We start from the raw sequence: 22,762 nt of genomic DNA, 5'->3' as shown, positions 1-22,762 counted from the left end.
CAGGGATTGGAGTCTAGGCTCTGGAATAAGGCAGATGGAATTTGAGGAGGTAAGGTCTAGAGAGGAGGGACTTAAAGAGAAGGAGCCCCAAAAATCTGTGTAGGATTCCCACTTAGGTCCTTGCCCAAATCCTAAATTATGCACGTGTAGGACAAGACTCCACAGAGCTGGGCAGAAGCAGTTGCTGGGGGGCTGAGAGCTGGAGAGAGTTCTGAAGTCACACAGAGTTCTACCACTTACTATGTGGTCCAAAGCAAGTCATTTGGGAATAATAATAGTAACTAACTTGAGAGTGCTATTAAGATTCAATGAGGGACTGCCCTGGTGGTGCAGTGGTTAAGAATCCGCCTGTCAATTCAGGGGACATGGGCTTGATCCCTGACCCGGGAAGATCCTACATGCCGCGGGGTGACTGAGTCCACGTGCCACAACTACTGAAGCCTGCACACCTAGAGCCCGTGCTCTGCAACAAGAGAAGCCACTGAAATGAGAAGCCCACGCACTGCAACGAAGAGTGGCCCCTGCTCTCTGCAACTAGAGAAAGTCCGTGAGCAGCAACAAAGACCCAACACAGCCATAAATAAATAAATAAATTTATTAAAAAAAAAAAAAGATTCAATGAAATAACAATGTCTAGCAACACACAGTAATCATTCAAAAAATATAGCTATTATTACTTGTAAAGGAAGAAAAATATGATGTGACAGTTTCTAGTTTCCTTTACAATAAAAACCCAACTAACACAGAGCTAAGAGTCTACTGAAACCAGGTTCTATAAAGTAAGATTTTTTTTTTACAAATTTAATTTAAATGTTTATTATAAATTTTACAGTAAAAGTAAAATGAACCATATCCTAGAAGTCAAAATTCTACCTACAGGTAATGGCAAGAGTAGGGAAACTACAGAGTCCAAATTTTACCAAACAATGTACAACTTTCCAGATCAGCAGCTTAACTGGAAAAAACATGAAGTTTGTAAGCAAACAAATTTCAAATCAAATCCCTGCTCCCCTAACTAACAACTGACTGGTATCAAACAAGGTAGCTATGCTATCTTTTATATATATATATATATATATATATATATATAAAAAAAATAAGATTAACCAGAAGTATTTATCTAAACACAAAGACTCATTAATATTCAGGTACACTGCTTCACATCTTTCTTCTTCTGCCTAGAAACCAAGTTTTATTTAAAGTAGAATGCAGCTCAACCCTAAATTATATGCCATTTTAAAATATAAAAGGTCAATTTATGTGTCACAATAACTAGTAATGAAAGGATCAGAACTTCGAAGCTCAGAAAATTACTTTCTCCTACAGTATGGAGGTTCCTTAAAAAACTAAAAATAGAGCTACCATATGATCCAGTAATCCCACTCCTGGGCATATATCTAGAGAAAACTCTAATTTGAAAAGATACATGCACCCCAATGTTCACAGCAGCACTATTTACAATAGCCAAGACATGGAAGCAACCTAAATGTCTATTGAAAGATGAATGGATAGAGAAGATGTGGTATATACATATACAATGGAATATTACTCAGGCATTAAAAAGAATGAAGTAATGCCATTTGCAGCAACATGGGTGGACCTAGAGATTATCATACTGAGTGAAGTAAGTCAGACAGAGAAAGACAAACATCATATGATATCACTTAGATGTGGAATCTAAAAAAATGAACTTATTTACAAAATAGAAATAGACTCACATAGAAAACAAACATGGTTACCAAAAAGGAAAGGGGAAACAGGGATAAGTTTGGAATTTGGGATTAACAGATACACACTATTACATATAAAATAGATAAACAACAAGGACCTACTGTATAGCACTGGGAACTATATTCAATATCTTATAATAATATATAATGGAAAAGAATCTGAAAAAGAATGGGTATATATACATGTATATGTATAACTGAAATCACTTTGCTGTACACCTAAAACACTGTAAATCCAACTATACTTCCATTAAAAAAAATAAAAAAAAAAAGAAAGAAAAGAAATTAGTTTCTCCAAAAGCTTCTCCAACTATATTACTTGGTGTCTTCAAAATATGTTACATATATAATCTCAGGACAATAGCTGAACCCACAAGTAATAATAATTTAAAACAATCCTGTGCAAAAGAGAACATACTGTATGATTGCAGTTCTAAACTAAGTAAAACTAATCTTTGTTCATAGAGGTCAGAATGGTGATTGCCAGGATAGGCAAGTGTGGTGAATGACTAGAAAGGGGTACAAAGGAACTTCTGGACTGAGGGAAATGTTCTTTTATCTTGATGTAGTAACAATGGTATACCTTCTCAAAACTGATCAAACTCTTCACTTTAAATCTGTGCATTTTTAAAAAAAGTTTATTTATTTATTTAATTTTTGGCTGCATTGGGTCTTCATTGCTGCGTGCAGGCTTTTCTCTAGTTGAGGTGAGCTGGGGCTACTCTTCGTTGCGGTGCGCGGGCTTCTCATTGCGGTGTCTTCTCTTGTGGAGCACGGGCTCTAGAGCGCAGGCTCAGTAGTTGTGGCGCACGGGCTTAGCTGCTCCGCAGTATGTGGGATCTTCCCCAACCAGGGCTTGAACCCGTGTCCCCTGCATTGGCTGGCAGATTCTTAACCACTGCGCCACCAGGGAAGTCCCAATCTGTGCATTTTACTGTATATAAATTAACCTCAAAAAAAGTATTTGGAAAAAAAAATGAGAGCAATGTAAAAATGTTCTTGAATCCTCTTGCAAGGCCACAATTCATACACAAAAATGATAAAACACCAAGTATTTTGTGAAATACCTGAATACTGAATGTCTTCTACTGATTGCTGTATATAAACATGGATTTCTGCAGAAGCAGGAGTTGCTCTGGTTAAACTTAAACTTTCAGAATTTTATTTCTGAATTGAATTCATAGTTTTCCATTCACCAAGAGCTTCAAACAACACATAACTTACGTTCATAACCATTAACCCTGTAGTTTATTTCTGTTAATGGCAACCATACAGAAAAGCTAAACTTACAACATGACTCAGATAAAGTAATCTCTGGCTGATCCCTTAATGAAGGTACTCTTCAATTATGGCATCTCACCTTCTATTTGCCTATCTTCTGAATATAGGTACAGACCATGGAATTTTCCATCTAGGATTCTTCATAACCACAAGGACAATTACTATAGTGAAAGCCAGAAAACAAGCTGTTTTGACTTCATTTTCTCTCTTCTTTGACATTCCCTCCAATCTGTGCTCTAAGCCCATTCTAGACTTCAAAAAACCATGCCAGATACTGTAGACATGATGAAGAATGAGATGTAGTGCCTTGCCTCTAATGACAGAGGAAAGACAGATATATAAACAATAAAGATATTATACTGTGAAAAGCTATGTAATAGAAATAAGCAGAGAACAGATGCAAAGAGGGGAACTTACATGGATGGAGAACGGATAACAGTGGTATGACATTTGGGCCAGCCTTAGGCCTTGAAACACACTGCCCTAATGCTTCTAGCTTGTGCATTCTCTGCCTGGAATACTTCAGCCCACTTCATCCCCTGCCTAGTTTTTCTATTCATCTCTTTAGACTTAGCTGAATAACCTAGCTGAAGAACTTCAATTGAATAAAACTGACTTTAATCGAAGAATGAAATACAGGTAACTGTACTTTTAAATGTGAGGATTTATATAATTTAAAAAATATCCCTCCCAGGAATGCATAGATTTTGAAAAGATGTTTTTCGAAATTTGCTTTTCAAGGCAACATGGAAACATCCACTAAGAATCATAATGTCCACAACCTTTTATTAAATAGTCACAACACAGAAAGTTACCCTAACGCTGTGACAGAATAGAACCGAGTACTACATATAAGAAGGTAGTTACTAATGTTATTGAGAATGCCAAAAGCTACTGAACTAAAGGAAGAGTGGCATAACATACAGGCAAACAAGCTGATAGAAAGAATACGTAAAAACATTAAAAATGTGATATTAAGTGGGGATATATATACACACACACATGCACAAAATACTGATGACAAACATCAAAATATGGATGAATATGGACCAAAAGTGTAAAATAATATGTAAAAAGGGAATACAATAGACACATAGATTTTACTAATTTAGTTAAAAATACTGAACACTTTTCTTATGTACTTTTCAAACACACAGAAAATAGAAAAAAATAGTACAATGAACATCCATATGAACACCACTTAGATTCAATAACAGCCATATATGCTTCACGCACACACATATACACATTTTGCTAAATCATTTAGAAATGTATTACAAACACTGTAACACTTCACTTCTAAATACTTCAGTATGCAAATTTAAAGACCTTCTTCCAGAAACTACAACACCCTTATCACAGCTCATAAAATTAGCAATAGTTATCTAATATCATTTAAAATCCAGTCTATATTCAAATTTCCTCAACCCCCAAGTCTCTTACAAATAGCTTTTCAAAACCAGGGTCTAATGAATAATGAAGGATGCCACATTGTATTTGGCTGTTATATCTCAAGTCACTTTTAATCTGGAATAGTTACCTACTCCATGTCATTTTTTCTTTCATGACACTGAATTTTTGAAGAAAGGAGGCCAGTTATCTTCTACAACATGCCACGTTCTGGACCTGTCTGATCATTTCTTTTGTGGTGTCATTTAACTTGTTGCTCTATCCCCAGTATTTCTGATAAATGGGAAAGTAGATTCTAAAGGTTTGTTTAAATTCCACTTAAACTTTTTTGACCATAACACTTCATAGGTAATACAGTGTATTTCATACTGCATCTCAAATGAAAAAGCAAGTCTGACTGTCTTGATCACAGTGACGCAAAATTTCATCTCTGATTCTAAGGATCTCTTTATTATAAAGGTATGTTTTCCTTTCAATACAACCAACCAACAAGTATTTGCTGAGATGATACTTTGACATCATAAGAATTCTAGAGGGGATTTAGATCAATCTTTTATCAAATAGTTTTTGCATCAAAATGTCTTTAATATTGTTTTACATTAACTTTTCTACTTTTCAATATTTTAATTTTTAAACATATATTTTCTACAAACTACAAAATTTATAAAAAAGTAACATTCTCTTTTATAATGATGGTAGACTTACTCCTTAATTGAAATGTGAGTGCCTTCTTTCTTTATGACTTTGTTTGAAACCCTGTAAGGAAAATAAAGGCATTTAGAAGCATAGAACACGGGAGAAAATATTTGCAAATGAAGCAACTGACAAAGGATTAATCTCCAAAATATACAAGCAGCTCATGCAGCTCAATATCAAAAAAACAAACAACCCAATCCAAAAATGGGCAGAAGATCTAAATAGACATTTCTCCAAAGAAGATATATAGATTGCCAATAAACACATGAAAGGATGTTCAACATCACTGATCATTAGAGAAATGCAAATCAAAACTACGTATCACCTCACATAGGTCAGAATGTCCATCATCAAAAAATCTACAAACAATAAATGCTGGAGAGGGTGTGGAGAAAAGGGAACCCTCTTGCAGTGTTGGTGGGAACGTAAATTGATACAGTCACTATGGAGAACAGTATGGAGGTTCCTTAAAAAACTAAAAATAGAATTACCATATGACCCAGCAATCCCATCCTGAGAAAACCATAATTCACAGAGTCATGTACCACAATGTTCATTGCAGCACTATTTACAATAGCCAGGACATGGAAGCAACCTAAGTGTCCATCGACAGATGAATGCATAAAGAAGATGTGGCACATATATACAGTGGAATATTACTCAGCCATAAAAAGAAATTGAGTTATTTGTAGTGAGGTGGATGGACCCAGAGTCTGTCATACAGAGTGAAGTAAGTCAGAAAGAGAAAAACAAATACCGTATGCTAACACATATATGAGGAATCTAAAAAAAAAAAAAAAAAAAAGAAAAAGTGGTTCTGATGAACTTAAGGGCAGGACAGGAATAAAGACGCAGACACAGAGAATGGACTTGAAGACACAGGGAGGGGGAAGGGTACGCTGGGACAAAGTGAGAGAGTAGCATTGACATATATACACTACCAAGTGTAAAACAGCTAGCTAGTGGGAAGCAGCTGCGTCGCACAGGGAGATCAGCTTGGTGCTTTGTGACAACCTAAGGGATAGGGAGGGTGGGAGGGAGACGCAAGAGGGAGGGGATATGGGGATACATTATACATATAGCTGATTCACTTTGTTATACAGCAGAAACTAACACAACATTGTAAAGCGATTATATTCCAATAAAGATGTTTAAAAAAAAAAAGAACACACATTTTATACAGAAGTGAACATTTTGTTTCACATAAGACATTTCATTAATTCTCTTTAACAAAATATCATCAGAAAATAAATTTACAGCCTTCAAATGTACTTTAAAAGTGACTCCAAAGTAAACAATTATTAGGCTGCAATTAAGAAAGTTTTCTTCTTTCACTAAGTCTGAAGATGTTCCTGAGCCAACTTATATCTTATTTTCTGTCAAATATAATATATAATGTGTCACACTCATTTATTAAAATAAAACCATTAAAAACCAGTACTCACTAGACAAAAATATTTTAGAAGTTCAAAAAAAAAATCAAGACTCAAATATTTACTGTTTTTCCTGGTCATACTTAGCACAAATGTCCTACTCCTCTCTTCTCCCTTCTGGCCTCAATACCTTCTATCTTTCCCTACATATACACTAGCTTTCGACTTCACCATTAATCTATATCTTTGAGGCCACAAGATATATTAAAGGGGATTTGTTACTAATAAGTACCAAAGTTAGAGCCTGTGCTATGTTATTTCAATAACATTACTCTCATTCATCTGCATTCTGTTAGGATTTCTAGAAAAAGAAAAATGTATAGGTTAAGAGCTAGACCCAAATCCTGTCTGGCTGCTCTTATGGGAACAGGTTAGTAATGGAAAAGTTGTCAATCGTGTATGCTTCTGTGGAGCAATGGCTAAGAATCGCTACCTGAAGGCAACACTCTCTAAAACACACAGAAGCTATTGGAAAACATGACAATGAACAGTAGCTGCTTCTTTTTAATGGTAAAAATTTCCAAGAGACAAAAATGCAAGATCTAGGAAATGGCAATTTGTTTACACTTCTGAATATGAACATAGGTTTATATTTTAATTTATGCAGATATACAAATAATACTGCAAAAAGTAAAGATCATTTCTCTGGAACAAGTTAATCATAGCTTAGCCCTGAATTTGTGGCATATATACTGGACAAGGCTGCTTTCCTAGGAACTGGTGCTTGAACTCACAAAAGAAACAGAAACATCTGCATTTTGTTGGTTAGGACCAGAGTTCAAAGTCTGTTGAAAATCTGCTAGGTTTTAATAACAGTACAATCAAGTATGTGAAATATGAATGTTTATGAGTACAATTAACCAACTTTAATTTTCATCCAGGTCATCCTTCGAATCAAATATATTCTGACACGTTAGAACATTCATATTTTTAAACTGCTGCTAGAGTTATCAAAGAAGAAAGCAATAAGGTGTATAACTATTTAAGGCTGTGGTAAAACAAACATTTTCAAGTTGCACCAGTGGCAATACACGTGGAAAGAATTGTGGAAAGGCAGTCAACAGTATCAAAAGCTACTAAAATGTTTAAAAACTATACTAAAATAAAATGTTTATACTTTTTGACCCAATAATGATACTTCCAGATGTCATAAGGAAATAATCTGCAAGAAGCTTTATATATAAGAATGGTTATCTAATTACCAGAGGAAAAACTTGCTAATGTTCAACATTTAGCAAATGATGAACTTATTCTGAACCAGACTTACTATGAACCAGGCACTATTCCAGATGCTAAAGATCCAAGGTTATAAGACAGACAAGGTCCCTGCTCCCGTGGAGCTCAACATTCTACTGGAAGGAGACAGATAAACAGGTAAAGAAAATCATACCAAGAACGATAAATGCCACACAGAGAATCTAAGTGGGGTGATATAATAGAGAATGAGGGCGGATCCCTTCTAGTTTAATCAGGAAGATGAAACTTCAGTTGAGATCTGAGCAACAAGCCAGACAAGTGAAATACAGGGTAACAGCTTTCCAGACTAAAGAATAATGAGTGCAAAGGCCCAGAAGAAGGTATAAATCTGGACATGAGCAAGAAAAGAGGCCAGTGTTGCAGGAGTGTACTGAGTAAGAAGAGTGTGGAGGAACTTCCCTGGTGGTCCAGTGTGTAAGACTCTATGCACCCAATGCCCGGGTTCGATCCCTGGTCGGGGAACTAGATCCTGCATGCATGCTGCAATTAAGAGTCCACATGCCACAACTAAGAAGTCTGCATGGTGCAACTAAAGATCTCGCATGGTGCAACTAAGACCCCATGCAAATAAATAAATAAATATTTGAAAAAATAAAATATCACTCTAGCTGCTGTATTCAGAATGGATTTGGCAGGATGGGACATGAAATTTCATAAGCAAAAAGAATACTTGGGATCTGCTGCAGTAAGGTAAGAGATAATGATGTCTTATCCAGAATATATAAAGAGCTATTACAACTCATCAACAAAAAGACAAACAACCTATTTAAAAAATAGGCAAAGGATGTGAATAGACAGTTCTCCAAAAAAGATATATAAATGGCCAACAAGCACATGAAAAGATGCTCAACATCGTTTAGTCATTAGGGAAATGCAAATCAAAATCATTATAACATATCACTTCATACCCACTAGGATGGCTATAATCAAACAAGGAGACAATAGTAAGTGTTGGTGACGACGTGGAGAAATAGAAACCCTCACACATCGCTGGTGGTTATAATAAAATGGTGCAGTCACTTTATTTATTTACTTATTTATTCTTTAAAGACTTTTTTTTAATGTGTACCATTTTTTAAAAGTCTTTATTGAATTTGTTACAATATCGCTTCTGTTTTATGTTTTGTTTTTTTAGCCGAGAGGCATGTGGGATCTTAGCTCCCTGACCATGGTTCTGCTACAGCGATCTTTTGAGCCAGCAATTCTACACCTAAATATATATCCAAGAAAACTGAACATATATATCCATACAAAATTTTATACACAAATGGTGATAACAGAATTATTCATTGTAGCCAAAAAGATGAGACAACCCAAATGTCCATCAACTGATGAATGGATAAGCACAATGTGGTACATCCATGCAATTAAAAGAAATGGGGACCTGAACGAACTTTTAGCCAATATATCTTGGTTAAAAAAAGAGATGATAGTATCTTGAATGGGTATTAGTGGAGAGAAATCAAAGTGCATTGATTCAGGATCTGTATGGAAATAGTCAACAGAACTTTCTTACAAATTGGTTATAAAAAGTGAAGGAATAGATTCAATGCAATCCCTATCAAACTACCACTGGCATTTTTCACAGAACTAGAACAAAAAATTTCCCAATTTGTATGGAAACACAAAAGACCCCAAATAGCCAAAGCAATCTTGAGAACGAAAAACGGAGTGGGAGGAATCAGGCTCTCTGACTTCAGACTATACTACAAAGCTACAGTAATCAAAGACAGTACGGTACTGGCACAAAAACAGAAAGATAGATCAATGGAACAGGATAGAAAGCCCAGAGATAAACCCACGCACATATGGACACCTTATCTTTGATAAAGGTGGCAGGAATGTACAGTGGAGAAAGGACAGCCTCTTCAATAAGTGGTGCTGGGAAAACTGGACAGATACATGTAAAAGTATGAGATTAGATCACTCCCTAACACCATACACAAAAATAAGCTCAAAATGGATTAAAGACCTAAATGTAAGGCCAGAAACTATCAAACTCTTAGAGGAAAACATAGGCAGAACACTCTATGACATAAATCACAGCAAGATCCTTTCTGACCCACCTCCTAGAGAAATGGAAATAAAAACAAAAATAAACAAATGGGACCTAATGAAACTTCAAAGCTTTTGCACAGCAAAGGAAACCATAAACAAGACCAAAAGACAATCCTCAGAATGGGAGAAAATATTTGCAAATGAAGCAACTGACAAAGGATTAATCTCCAAAATTTACAAGCAGCTCATGCAGCTCAATAACAAAAAAACAAACAACCCAATCCAAAAATGGGCAGAAGACCTAAATAGACATTTCTCCAAAGAAGATATACAGACTGCCAACAAACACATGAAAGGATGCTCAACGTCACTAATCATTAGAGAAATGCAAATCAAAACTACAATGAGATATCATCTCACACCAGTCAGAATGGCCATCATCAAAAAATCTAGAAATAATAAATGCTGGAGAGGATGTGGAGAAAAGGGAACACTCTTGCACTGCTGGTGGGAATGTGAATTGGTTCAGCCACTATGGAGAACAGTACGGAGGTTCCTTAAAAAACTACAGATAGAACTACCATATGACCCAGCAATCCCATTACTGGGCATATACCCTGAGAAAACCAAAATTCAAAAAGGGTCATGTACCAAAATGTTCATTGCAGCTCTATTCACAATAGCCCAGAGATGGAAACAACCTAAGTACCCATCATCGGATGAATGGATAAAGAAGATGTGGCACATATATACAATGGAATATTACTCAGCCATAAAAAGAAACGAAATTGAGCTATTTGTAATGAGGTGGATAGACCTAGAGTCTGTCATACAGAGTGAAGTAAGTCAGAAAGAAAAAGACAAATACCGTATGCTAACACATATATATGGAATTTAAGAAAAAAAAATGTCATGAAGAACCTAGGCGTAAGACAGGAATAAAGACACAGACCTACTGGAGAACGGACTTGAGGATATGGGGAGGGGGAAGGGTGAGCTGTGATAGGGCAAGAGAGAGTCATGGACATATACACACTAACAAACGTAAGGTAGATAGCTAGTGGGAAGCAGCCGCATGGCACAGGGATATCGGCTCGGTGCTTTGTGACCGCCTGGAGGGGTGGGATAGGGAGGGTGGGAGGGAGGGAGACGCAAGAGGGAAGAGATATGGGAACATATGTATATGTATAACTGATTCACTCTGTTATAAAGCAGAAACTAACACACCATTGTAAAGCAATTATACCCCAATAAAGATGTTAAAAAAAAAAAAGTGAAGGAAAGTGAGGAATCAATCAACGCTAACTCCACAGTTGTGGCTTGAGAAACTGGTGTTGCTAGTGCATCAATGTTACTGCTTACTGAGATGGAAAGGCTGTGGGAATAGAGGTGTATGAAATAACACTAACAGTTCAGTTTTGGCTATATTTGGTTTGAGATGTACCTAACAGACATCCATGTGGTGAGGGAAAATAGGCAGTTGGATAAACAAGTCTCAAATTCAGAGCTAGACATCTGAGAACTTCCAGTACAGACATGCCATTTTAAGTCCTAGAGCAGATGAGGTCACCTAGTGAGAGTTTATAGTTAGAGAAGAGAAGGGGGCTATGGGTTGTGCATAAGGAATCCCACAAAGATATTGGGTAGAGGAGGAAAAGCTGTTAAAGGAGTCTAAAAGGAGCAGCCAAGGAAGAAGGTAATGACTAGTAGATTAAAACGTGTTACCAAAGGCAGGAGAAAAAAGTCTTTCAAAAGTGTAGTCAAATATATTAAAATGTTGCTGAGAGGTAAGAGACATAAAGCAGAGAACTGACTGCTGAGTCAGCAATCTGGAGGTAAAATCTCAATACAGGGCTTCCCTGGTGGCACAGTGGTTAAGAATCCACCTGCCAGTGCAGGGGACATGGGTTCGAGCCCTGGTCTGGGAAGATCCCACATGCCGTGGAGCAACTAAGCCTGCCCACCACAACTACTGAAGCCCGCGTGCCTAGAGCCTGGGCTCCGCAACAAGAGAAGCCACCGCAATGGGAAGCCACGCACCACAACGAAGAGTAGACCCCGCTCACTGCAACTAGAGAAAGCCCACACGCAGCAACGAAGACCCAACATAGCCCAAAATAAATTCATTAATTAATTAAAAACAATCTTTAAAAACAAAAAAATCTCAATACAGTAGGAAAGACAGAAGTCTACCTGACAGGCCTGAAGAGAATGTGAGATAAGGAAGTAAAGAGGACAACTAGAGATAATTTTTTTTTTTTTGGTGGTACGCGGGCCTCTCACTGTTGTGGCCTCTCCCGTTGTGGAGCACAGGCTCCAGACGCACAGGCTCAACAGCCATGGCTCACGGGCCTAGCCGCTCTGCGGCATGTGGGATCTTCCCGGACTGGGGCACGAACCCGTGTCCCCTGCATCGGCAGGCAGACTCCCAACCACTGTGCTATCAGGGAAGCCCCTAGAGATAATTTTTTGAAGAAGTTCATCTATGAAGCGGAGGAGAGAAATGATGTGATCACCAGGGAGGTTAGAATATATTTGAAGTAAATGGTCAGTAAATTTAGTGAAATTGGCCACCAACAGTATGATGAGTAAGAAAAGCCAACTTCATTTTTTTTTTTTTTTGGCTGCACAACGTGGCATGCGGGATCTTAGTTCCCCAACCAGGGATCGAACCTGTGCTCCCTGCAATGGAAGCACGGAGTCCTAACCACTGGACTGCCAGGGAAATCCTGAACTAAACTCTTACAGAATGTCTTTATATATAGAAAGATGAACATAAAAGCAATACATTTCTTATGAGCACTCATATATACCTGAACACAGAGAAGGAGATTTTGATAGGCTATACGGCAAAGTAATATCAGTGCTGACCTCTGGAGAAGGGTAGAAACTGGGCCTGGCTTTTTTTTTTTAAAATTAATTTTTATTGGAGTACAGTTGATTTACAATGTTGTGTTAGTTTCTGCTCTAGAGCAAAGTGAATCAGTTATACATATATCCACTCTTTTTTAGATTCTATTCCTATATAGGTCATTACAGAGTATTGAATAAGAGTTCCCTGTGCTGTATAGTAGGTTCTTATTAGTTATCTATTTTATATATAGTAGTGTGCATATGTCAATCTCAGTCTCCCAATTTACGGGCATGGCTTTGATCACCAACAGGATTTTTGTCTCATCGTTAATTTTTGAAAATTTTACAAGGTTTTACATTTATCACGTGTAATTAACAAATATATATTTTTAAAGGATACAAAACAATGTAAATGGTATGAGGACACAAAACTATATTTAAAAAGTCAGTCACATAAGACTAAAGAGATATGACAACAAAAGGTAACACGTGGCCCTGGACTGAATTCTAGATTAAAAAACAACTTTCTTTTGTTGTAAAGGACACTCATAAGACAACTGGCAAAATTTGAATAAGGCCAGTAGATAAGATCATAGTATCAGTATTAATTGATTTAAGTTCCTGATTTGATAACTATATGGTGATTATACAAAAGAATGTTCTTCCTTTCAGGAAATACATAGTGTATTTAAATGCTAGGGGCACTGTATCTGCAACTGATTCTGAATAGCTTCGGGGGGAAAAATATAGATAGATACAGAGAAAGAGAGAGGAGAGAGAAGGAAAAATGAAATGAATGAGAAACCTAAAGGGGTAAAAAGTTGACATTTGGGGAACCTACACATGGAAATTCTTGTACTACTTTTGCAACTTTTCTGTAAGTCTGAAATTATTAAAACAACAACACCACACTTGTATTCTGGTTTGGCTACCTACCAAAGCTGAACCTTCACATACCATGTGATCCAGCAATTCCACTCCTAGGTATATACCCAAGAGAAATGAAAACGTACATCCTCACAAAAACTTGTACACGAATGTACATAGCAGCATTATTCATTACAGCCAAAAAGTGGAAACAACCCAAATGGATAAAATGTGGTATACACAACAGAGTATTATTTGGCAATAAAAAATGAAGTACTGATACATGCTACAACACAGATGGATCTAGAAAACATTAGGCTGAGTGAAAAAGGATACACACAAAAGATCACATACAGTATGATTCTATTTATTCAAAATGCCCAGAATAGGCAAATCCAAAAGAAGACAGAAAGTAGTTTAGTCATTGCCTACTGCTGGGAGGTTGGGGAAAATGAGGGTATGTGATTTTCTTGGGGTTGGGGGGTAGATAATGAAATTATTCTAAAATTGATTGTAGGGACTTCCCTGGCGGTCCAGTGGTTAAGACTCTGCACTTCCAATGCAGGGGGCGCAGGTTCAATCCCTGGTCAGGGAACTAAGATCCCACATGCTGTGCAGTGTGACCAAAAACAAATAAAATGAAATGAAACAAAATGAAATGAAATAAAATAAAATTGATTATAGTGATGGCTACATAATTGTGAATATAATAAAAACTAAAACCACTGACCTGTGCACTTTAAATGGGTGACCTGTATACCATGTAAATTGTATCTTAATAAAGCTTAATTATTAAAAATATTTAATAGCCCCAAATTGGAAACAAACCAAATGTCCGTCAACGGTTAAAATGAATAAATAGATTATGGTATATGTATACAATGGAATGAAATACAGCTACGACCACACACAACAATGTAGATTAATCTCACAAAGTGTTGAGCAAAATAAGCCAGCCATAAAGGAGTATATGTGTGATTCTATTCACAAAATTAAAAAATTTGATGACATTATAAGTCAGGAAAAGGGTTACCCTTAGGAAAGGGATTGGTAATGACTAGAAGGGGATAAAAGGAAACTTTAGGATTGTGGTTTTTTTCTTGATATTAGTGCTGATTACACAAATGTGATCACTTTGTGAAAATTCATCAATCTGTGGACTTCTAATATGTGTACTCTTCTGCCTGCATATTTCAATAAAAAGTTTACACTAACAACAACAACCAAACAAAGCCATGAACCTTTGCATGATATGAACCTGAAAACAAGGCAAAATATGGTACATCTGGGTACTAGAACTATGGATGAATTTTGCCCCCTCTATATTTCCTGTCTAAAAAATTTTAAAATAAACATAACTTGGGCTTCCCTGGTGGCGCAATGGTTGAGACTCCGCCTGCCGATGTAGGGGACACGGGTTCGTGCCCCGGTCCGGGAAGATCCCACATGCCGCGGAGCGGCTATGCCCGTGAGCCATGGCCGCTGGGCCTGCGCGTCTGGAGCCTGTGCTCCGCAACGGGAGAGGCCACAGCAGTGAGAGGCCCGCGTACCACAAAAAAAAATAATAATAATAAATAAACATAACTTATGCCAATACTTTATATATAATTATTTTTCAAAATACAGTTGGCCTTCTGTATCCACAGATTCCACATCTGCAGATTCAACCAACTGCAGATCAAAAGTATTAGAAAAAAGGAATTCCAGAAAGTTCCAAAAAGCAAAACTTTAATTTGCTACATACCAGCAACTACCTACATATCATTTACATTGTATTAGGTATTATAAGTAATCTAAAGATGATTCAAAGTACACAGGAGGATGTGTGTAGGTTATATGCAAGTAGTATGCCATTTTCTATAAGGGACGTGAGCATCCCCGAATTTTGGTACCTGCAGGGATCCTGGAGCCAATTGCCTGCAGATACCGAGAAACAACTATATTTCATAATTTACAGAAAACATGCAGAGAAATTTGAAGTGCAGAAGGGGGAAGCTTCAAAAGTTATCAGATGACTGGTCTCAAAACACATTACAAACTATTAATTTAGTTTCCATTATCATTTCGGTCATTAAAAGTGCAACTTCATCATACCGTACAAATATATCAGGGTTATACAACAGCTGAAGAGTAGCTTTAAAGTAAGAATATTGGTGGAGGAATGTACAGATGATATACTTATAAAATTACATCTTCAAGTCAGTTGTTTAGTTTCTTTTATATATTAGTTAACTAAAAATTCAAGTATCACATCATAATCTTAGCATGCCATATTAGTTTCATTTTTTAAAAACTTTAAAATTTCCTGCTAAATTACAATAGAACATGTCTGCAACAGATAGATGCATAAAACGAGAAGTTTGGAGCCTCAGTCCCTAAGGTCCAGTTTGGCATTTATCACACCAGACTTTCACTGTGCACAAAAATAACTTATTTTTTTGTCTTTCTTTTCCTTTTACTTGGAGGGGGGGGTGGGGGAGTTGGGGGTATTATCCTTCCTTTTTCCCTCTCCTACAACCCATTTTATTTCAAATCAAAATAGAAAGACTAATGAGATTAGAAAATAATTTAGAAAAAGTTTCACTAAATTAGAAAATGTACACATTCGTCCCTTGATAGCCATGGGGGGGGAATGAGTTCCAGGATACACCCCCATCCTGCCCTGCCACTGAACACCAAAATCTGCGGATGCTCCAGTCCCTTATATAAAATGGCACAGTACTTGCATGTAACCTATGCACATCCTCTCATATACTTTAAATCATCTCTAGGTTACTTACAATATCTAATGCTATGTAAATAGTTGTCAGCATGCAGTAAATTCAAGTTTTGCTTTTTTGGAACTTTCTGGAATTTTTTTTCTTTGAACATTCACAGTTGGTTGAATGCATGGATGCGGAACCCATGGATACAGAGGGCCAACTGTAATAAAAATAACCTAATAATATGAAAGATTTTTAAATGCACTACAACTATACTTAGTAGGGACAATACAACAGTAATTTTAGCCTTAGATAGCTGTATTGTTTAAAACTGTAAGGTACAGACATACCTTGCTTTATTGTACTTTGCAGATACTGTATTCTGCACAAATTGAAGGCTGGGGCAACCCTGTGTTGTCAGATAGTAGCTAGCTTTTCTCGGCAATAAAATATTTTAAAATTAAGGTATGTACACTGCTTTTAAGACATAATGCTATTACATACGTACTAGAATACAGTATAGTGTAAACATAACATTTATACGTACTAGGAAACCAAAAAATTCATGACTCGCTTAATTGTGATGCTCACTTCATTGCAGTGGTCTGGAACTGAACCTGCCTATAGTTTTCAACTCTCAGGATCTACCTAACATAAGAAACCACTTTTTAGTCACAAACGAAACAAAGTCACAAAACCACAAAGTGACTGTCAGGAAAGATGCTGAGTGATCACTTACCATATAGTAACCAGTATGATAACCACTCATGTACCAAGAGATTAACATACTTCCCAAAGCATCAGCATCATCCAGAGAATCTGGACACATAGGAGGTGGTGGGGGAATTATCTGGAAACGGAAAAAGATACACTTTAAAATCAGTAGACAAAAACATAAGGTCTGGAAACCTATTTTACGTACAGAATGCTGGATGTTAGTTGTATCTTTCCCTACATTCCATGTCATCTCCTAGTTAAAATTTTTTTAAAAATCTGGGATTTGGAGAAAGCCAACCAGTAACAACAACAAGAGACCAATAAAATTAAATTGAATAAGAATCAAAAGGCAACAGGTCACATAAAATATTTAAACATTTTGCTTTCATTAGACCTATTTTTCTGTTCCATTATGAAGCTATAGGTAAAAGACAAAGGATAAATACTTCTATGGTTTTCCTCAAAAAACACCCACACAGCGTTTTCAAGTAAAAGTTCTGGCTAGAACATCTGCACAGCCCCCACCCCAATGCAGTCTGCCAAAAAGTGTCTTTGTATTTTGCCTATTGTTGATATCTGGACAGTCTACGTGATCAGACCATGCCTGAAAGGGTAAAACATTAATCCTAAGGTATGGTGTAAATAAATCCTTTTGGATAGGCGCTATCTCCCTTAGAATGAGATACTGCTGCCGGGAAGGAAGCATGAATAATATGGGCTATAAGAGAACTGAGTCTGGGTAGCAGAAGGTCATTAAAAACAAAAACCCTGGGACTTCCCTGGTGGCGCAGTAGTTAAGAATCCGCCTGCCAATGCAGGGGACATGGGTTGAAGCCCTGGTCGGGGAAGATCCCACACGCTGCAGAGCAACTAAGCCCGTGTGCCACAACTGCTCCTGCGCTCTAGAGCCCGCGAGCCACAACTACTGAGCCCGCGCGCCTAGAGCCCGTGCTCCGCAACAAGAGAAGCCACCGCAGTGAGAAACCTGGGCACCGCAATGAAGAGTAGCCCCCACTCACCACAACTAGAGAAAGCCGCGCACAGCAACGAAGACCCAACGCAGCCAAAAATAAAAAACAAAAACAAAAAAACCCTGAAGTTTAGTCCGAATTTTTACCCATCAGAACCTGGCTGTGACATTTCTGAACTACCTATGTTCTGCTAAATCCCAAACTGTGTATGAAAGCAAAGTTTAATCTGAATTCTTTTGCACTTACTGGTGGTCCAGAAGGAAATGGAGGCAGCCAGGATGACGGGAAGGGTGGCGGCGGCGGCGGGCCACTGAATTTTAGACCTGGCTGTAAAGAACATTTCAAAGAAAGACCAATTTAACAGTTTCAATATGTAAAGAGCAAAAAAGAATTCAATGTCAAAAGAATCGAAATAATTGTCCAGAATAATATCTATATTATTCATATCAAAACGGTTAAATAGAATTTCACGTACCAAATGCTGAAGTCATATATACTCATAAATTTAGGTTTTTCTCATTTCCTTTCTATGTAGACATTCAGGCAGTAAAGCCAAAGTAAGAAAAATTTAAAATTACCTAATAAATCAGAGACCGTATACTCAGCAAGACATTTCCATCATAAAAGACCAAAAGACCATATCTCCCACAATTTCATTAATTAAATTGCATAATCTATTGGATGTCCTTTCAATTACATATGCTAATTTAGAGCATATATTATAAAAATTAGTGTCTCTCACTTAACAAGAAAAATCAGCCCCCTGAGACCAATGAAGCATGTTTATTATGTATATAAATTAAGAGGTCTGACCATTCTGAAAAATGTAATAGAATATAAACCTCAATAAGGAAGCTCTCAACAGGGAATCCTAAGGAAAAGTTTTAATGTCATGCTTGATTTTAAAAATCTTTATTATTATCACTGCCTGAAGAAATCAATGCTTTATACAAAACTACTGGACGGGGACTTTGATTCCATGATATAACCTAAAGTAAAAATAGTTTTTGTTTAAGTTGATTTGCTACTGATAACCAAAAGAACCATGAATAAAAACAGCATTTACATTTCGCTCTACAAAGCAGTCTGGGAGCTTCTTTGGATTTCACCTGTATCAGATGTAAATACTGTGTTCTCTTCCAATTTTTATATACCTTATACAAGTGACACAGAGAACTACAGCACAACATCCAGCTGATGATAAAATATTATACTTTCAAACTTAAGTTTGCTAAACTTTTTTTTATTAATTTTTATTGGAGAATAGTTGCTTTACAATGTTGTGTTAGTTTCTGCTGTACAGCAAAGTGAATCAGTTATACATATATACATATATCCCCTTTTTTCGATTTCCTTCCCATTTAGGTCACCACAGAGCACTGAGTAGGGTTCCCTGTGCTATACAGTAGGTTCTTATTAGTTATCTATTTTACACATAGTAGAGTATATATATCAATCTCCAAAAGTTTGCTATTACTCTAATATACCTAATACTCTATTAAAATTGTTAGGAAAGGCTTTCATTATAAACTATTCTGCTTTACTATCTTATTTCCTTTACAAAGAATTCTCAGGTATGTATTTACAACATCTATGGAAAGCTACTAAAGTTTCATGAGGGAAATCCCTAGCAGTCCAGGTGGCCCGGGTTCAATCCCTGGTCCGGGAACTAAGATCCTGCAAGCTGCAGGGCGCAGCCAAAAAAAAAAAGTTTCGTGAGAAAAGCTACGAGTCACTTCATGGAGGGGCTGAATGTTCCAATACTATATGAACTATTTCCTGGAAAACCTTTTCTGGGTAGTTTACCTTTCCTGGTCCCAGACCTGGTCCTGGCATATGGGGTGGTGGAGGAAGAAAAGAGTTCCATGGAGCAGCTTTTGACTTGACGCTATTTGGTTTATTTACAGGAGACCTGGAGGAGTTCTCGCTTTCATCTGTTGAAATTTGACTTTCATTTTCATTCTTTTAAGAGAAAGAAATACATGTACTTTTGTTATAAAGGCATCATTAAGAAAAATATAGAGAAATAACAAAGTTCTGTATAATATGTAAACAAACAAACAAACAAAAAATATAATGCTTCAGGGGATCAAACTGACAACCAGTTATACTGCTTAATTTCTCATCTAGTTTCTGCTTCCAAGAATTCCATTTTTTTATCCTTACCTCCTGAGCATTCTGTTCTATATTATTAGCTACTTCAGAGGTTGTGGAAAGTAGATCAGACAGATTTTGCTCCTCTCTATTTCCATATCCAGTGTAAATGACAACACAGGTTTCTCTCTTAAAGTCAATCGAAGCAATGGTAGCTGGGTAAACACAGCCATCTTCTGACCAAATGGCAGCACATTTGTCACCAACTTTCCACTATAAGAGAAACCAAAGATAGACACATGCACATTTCTTTAAAAGAGGGTAAACTATAATCTTGTTTGGGTGGAGCGGGGTTGGGGGTGGAGGGGACAGTCTCTGGTTAACTGTTCTGGGAGGCAGAATGTTATAGTGAAAAAACTTGGGGCCAAAACCACAGAAATCTGAATTCTAATATAAATATAACATGACATAGTCCTGCCATTTATATAATCATGGACCAGTTTCTTAATCTCCTTGAGTCTTATTTTCCTCATCTGTTAAGTGGGTGTAGTATAATCTGCCTCACATATTTGTTGTGAAGAACAGAAAAGAGGGGAAGCATGTAAAGTGTCCAGTACGGTAGCCCAACACATAGCACGTGCTTATCAAACATGAGCTCTCTTCCCCCTTGGTAATGATGAAACTAAAGCAACTAATGAGACACCAAAATAATTAGCTTCTATGTGGACTGTTTTAAATAGCAGAAATGACTCTACCCAGAGTATCTGGTCCCCAGGTATTAACAGTTTTAGGATTTTTGAAGGAAAAAAAAAGGATACCTCTCTCAGATTTAGAAAAGTCAAACACTGCCAATTCAGTTTAAGCCTTCAGGTACTTCTTCCAAGTTGCACTGCCTTCCTCCCCTCTACCCCCAACATAAACACTGTCTTGAATTTAGTATTTATCATTTCCTCCTAATTCTTTATATTAACATGCATGTTCCTAAACAATAGAAAGTTTAATAGGTGCTTTAGAAATTTTATGTCAATAGAAAACACTGTCCTAATAATTTAAAGGTACTTTATACTATTTAATAAGGACAGTAACAAGAAATTCTTTGAAGTTAAATCTCAAGGTTTTAAAATAACCTGCTTCAAGGGAGTTGTGGTATTCTTTCTTTGGCTTTTATTCTTCTTAGCAGGTTTTCTTTTAGGTGCGCCTTTTGGTTTTTCTGAAACTTCGGGAATGTCACCGTTCTTTAGAGCGTGCTATGAAAACATGAATAGAAACGTACATGTTACAGGGTGATATTAAGAAAGTCACAATATAACTCAAGTCACTATAAACTGGTCTCCAGGCCCCACCGTCTCAGATAGCTTCTATTTCCTCTCTTCACCATCCCACATGCTAAGAAACTGCTCTTGAAGGTATCATATATCTGATAATCAGCTCTAAGGACCCTTATAAGCAAGTCTCCTCACTCTCAACCTTTCCATAACATTAGACTCTGTCAATCATTTTTCTTTTTGATAGTCACAACATTTTTGATGACATAGCAATGTTGGGCCCTAATTCTTTTATTATTTCTCTGATCAAGTCTAAAACTTGGGCATTCCCAACAAGAACTGGCCATTCTTCTTTACCAGCTTATGATCACCTATTCCTATTACTTCAATTATACTTTCTATGCAAACAAACTTCCAAAGCTATTATCCAGCTCTGACTTTTCTCCTTAGTTCAACATTTCCAATTACCAATTTCATATCTTCACATTTACCTCAAATGCAACACAATTAAAAGTAAACTATCTCTTGCCCAAATCAGTTCTTTTTCTCTGCTCAGTCTACCTCCCCGTGCAGTATCACCAACCCCGTCCCACATTGAGCCCCATCTGCGTTTTATAGAACTCTCTTGGTAACTCTGCATTAGTGTTATTTCTAGTCTAAATGTATGTTGGAAAGCATGTTATTGACAAATTCAGAGTTCAGCTTCAAGGATGACATACAGATCTGACCTTTACCTCATGCTACAGGAGGGACTAGGGATGGAAGTGGACTCCATGCTTGGTGCTCTGTATGAGTGTATGCTCTGTGCCTGGACTACTGATGGCCCATGTATGATGCTCAATAAGACTAAGCACCTTAGACAGTGGGGAAAATGATGATATTGGACAACTGTGTAAATGTCTTGTTTGAGCCACAAAAAAATAGACTTCGCCCTGCAAAAGAAATGTATATTCTTTGACATTCATCACCATCAGGAACACTTGACTTGATACCTCATAGGATCTGGGGAGGATTACATTAATTTAATGTATGTAAAGCACATGGAACAGTGCCTAGAACACTGTAAACACTCTGTAAGTATTCATTACTGCACTAGGCTATTTATCCTCAATATTATTTCAATAAAGGCTTGTTAAATGTTTCAAAAGTATAATTCAGATTGTCCTTCCACTAATCTGAATTAGAAGACTTTGATAGTTTGATACAGTCTAAACACATTAAAAATTATAAATGTTTAAAACTCTGCTTAAATTGCCTCTGTTAAAGGGATGACATATAGACTGGTTACTAACTTCTAAAGGAAGATAACTAATTTATCTAACCTGTTATCTTTTTTTTTTTTTTTCCTGCGGTACGCAGGCCTCTCACTGTTGTGGCCTCTCCCGTTGCGGAGCACAGGCTCCGGATGTGCAGGCTCAGCGGCCATGGCTCATGGGCCCAGCTGCTCCGCGGTATGTGGGATCCTCCCGGACCGGGGCACGAACCCGT

The 22,762-nt window shown here is 37.0% G+C and overlaps 1 protein-coding gene across 5 annotated transcripts in view; it reads right to left on the bottom strand.

Moving 5' to 3' along the window:
• LOC101290297 (survival motor neuron protein) overlaps positions 1-22,762 on the bottom strand; it is a 45,813-nt gene that overhangs the window by 8,696 nt on the left and 14,355 nt on the right. For 4 of the 5 annotated variants that reach the window (XM_033429970.2, XM_004270788.3, XM_033429971.2 and 1 more), the window contains exons 3-8: positions 21,137-21,256; positions 20,082-20,282; positions 19,722-19,877; positions 18,162-18,242; positions 16,967-17,077; positions 5,127-5,177 (exon numbers count right to left, since the gene is read on the bottom strand). In XM_033429970.2, the coding sequence (XP_033285861.1) occupies positions 5,130-5,177; positions 16,967-17,077; positions 18,162-18,242; positions 19,722-19,877; positions 20,082-20,282; positions 21,137-21,256 (717 nt within the window). In that variant the 3' untranslated portion in view covers positions 5,127-5,129. Of the gene's footprint in view, positions 1-604; positions 2,681-5,126; positions 5,178-16,966; positions 17,078-18,161; positions 18,243-19,721; positions 19,878-20,081; positions 20,283-21,136; positions 21,257-22,762 lie in introns of those variants that run through there. The other variant, XM_033429972.2, reaches the window with a different exon arrangement.

Source organism: Orcinus orca, chromosome 3 (assembly GCF_937001465.1).
Source record: "Orcinus orca chromosome 3, mOrcOrc1.1, whole genome shotgun sequence".
NCBI lineage: Eukaryota > Metazoa > Chordata > Mammalia > Artiodactyla > Delphinidae > Orcinus > Orcinus orca.
Note: the sequence above shows the minus strand (reverse complement) of the source record. Positions and strands in the feature narration are given on the sequence as shown.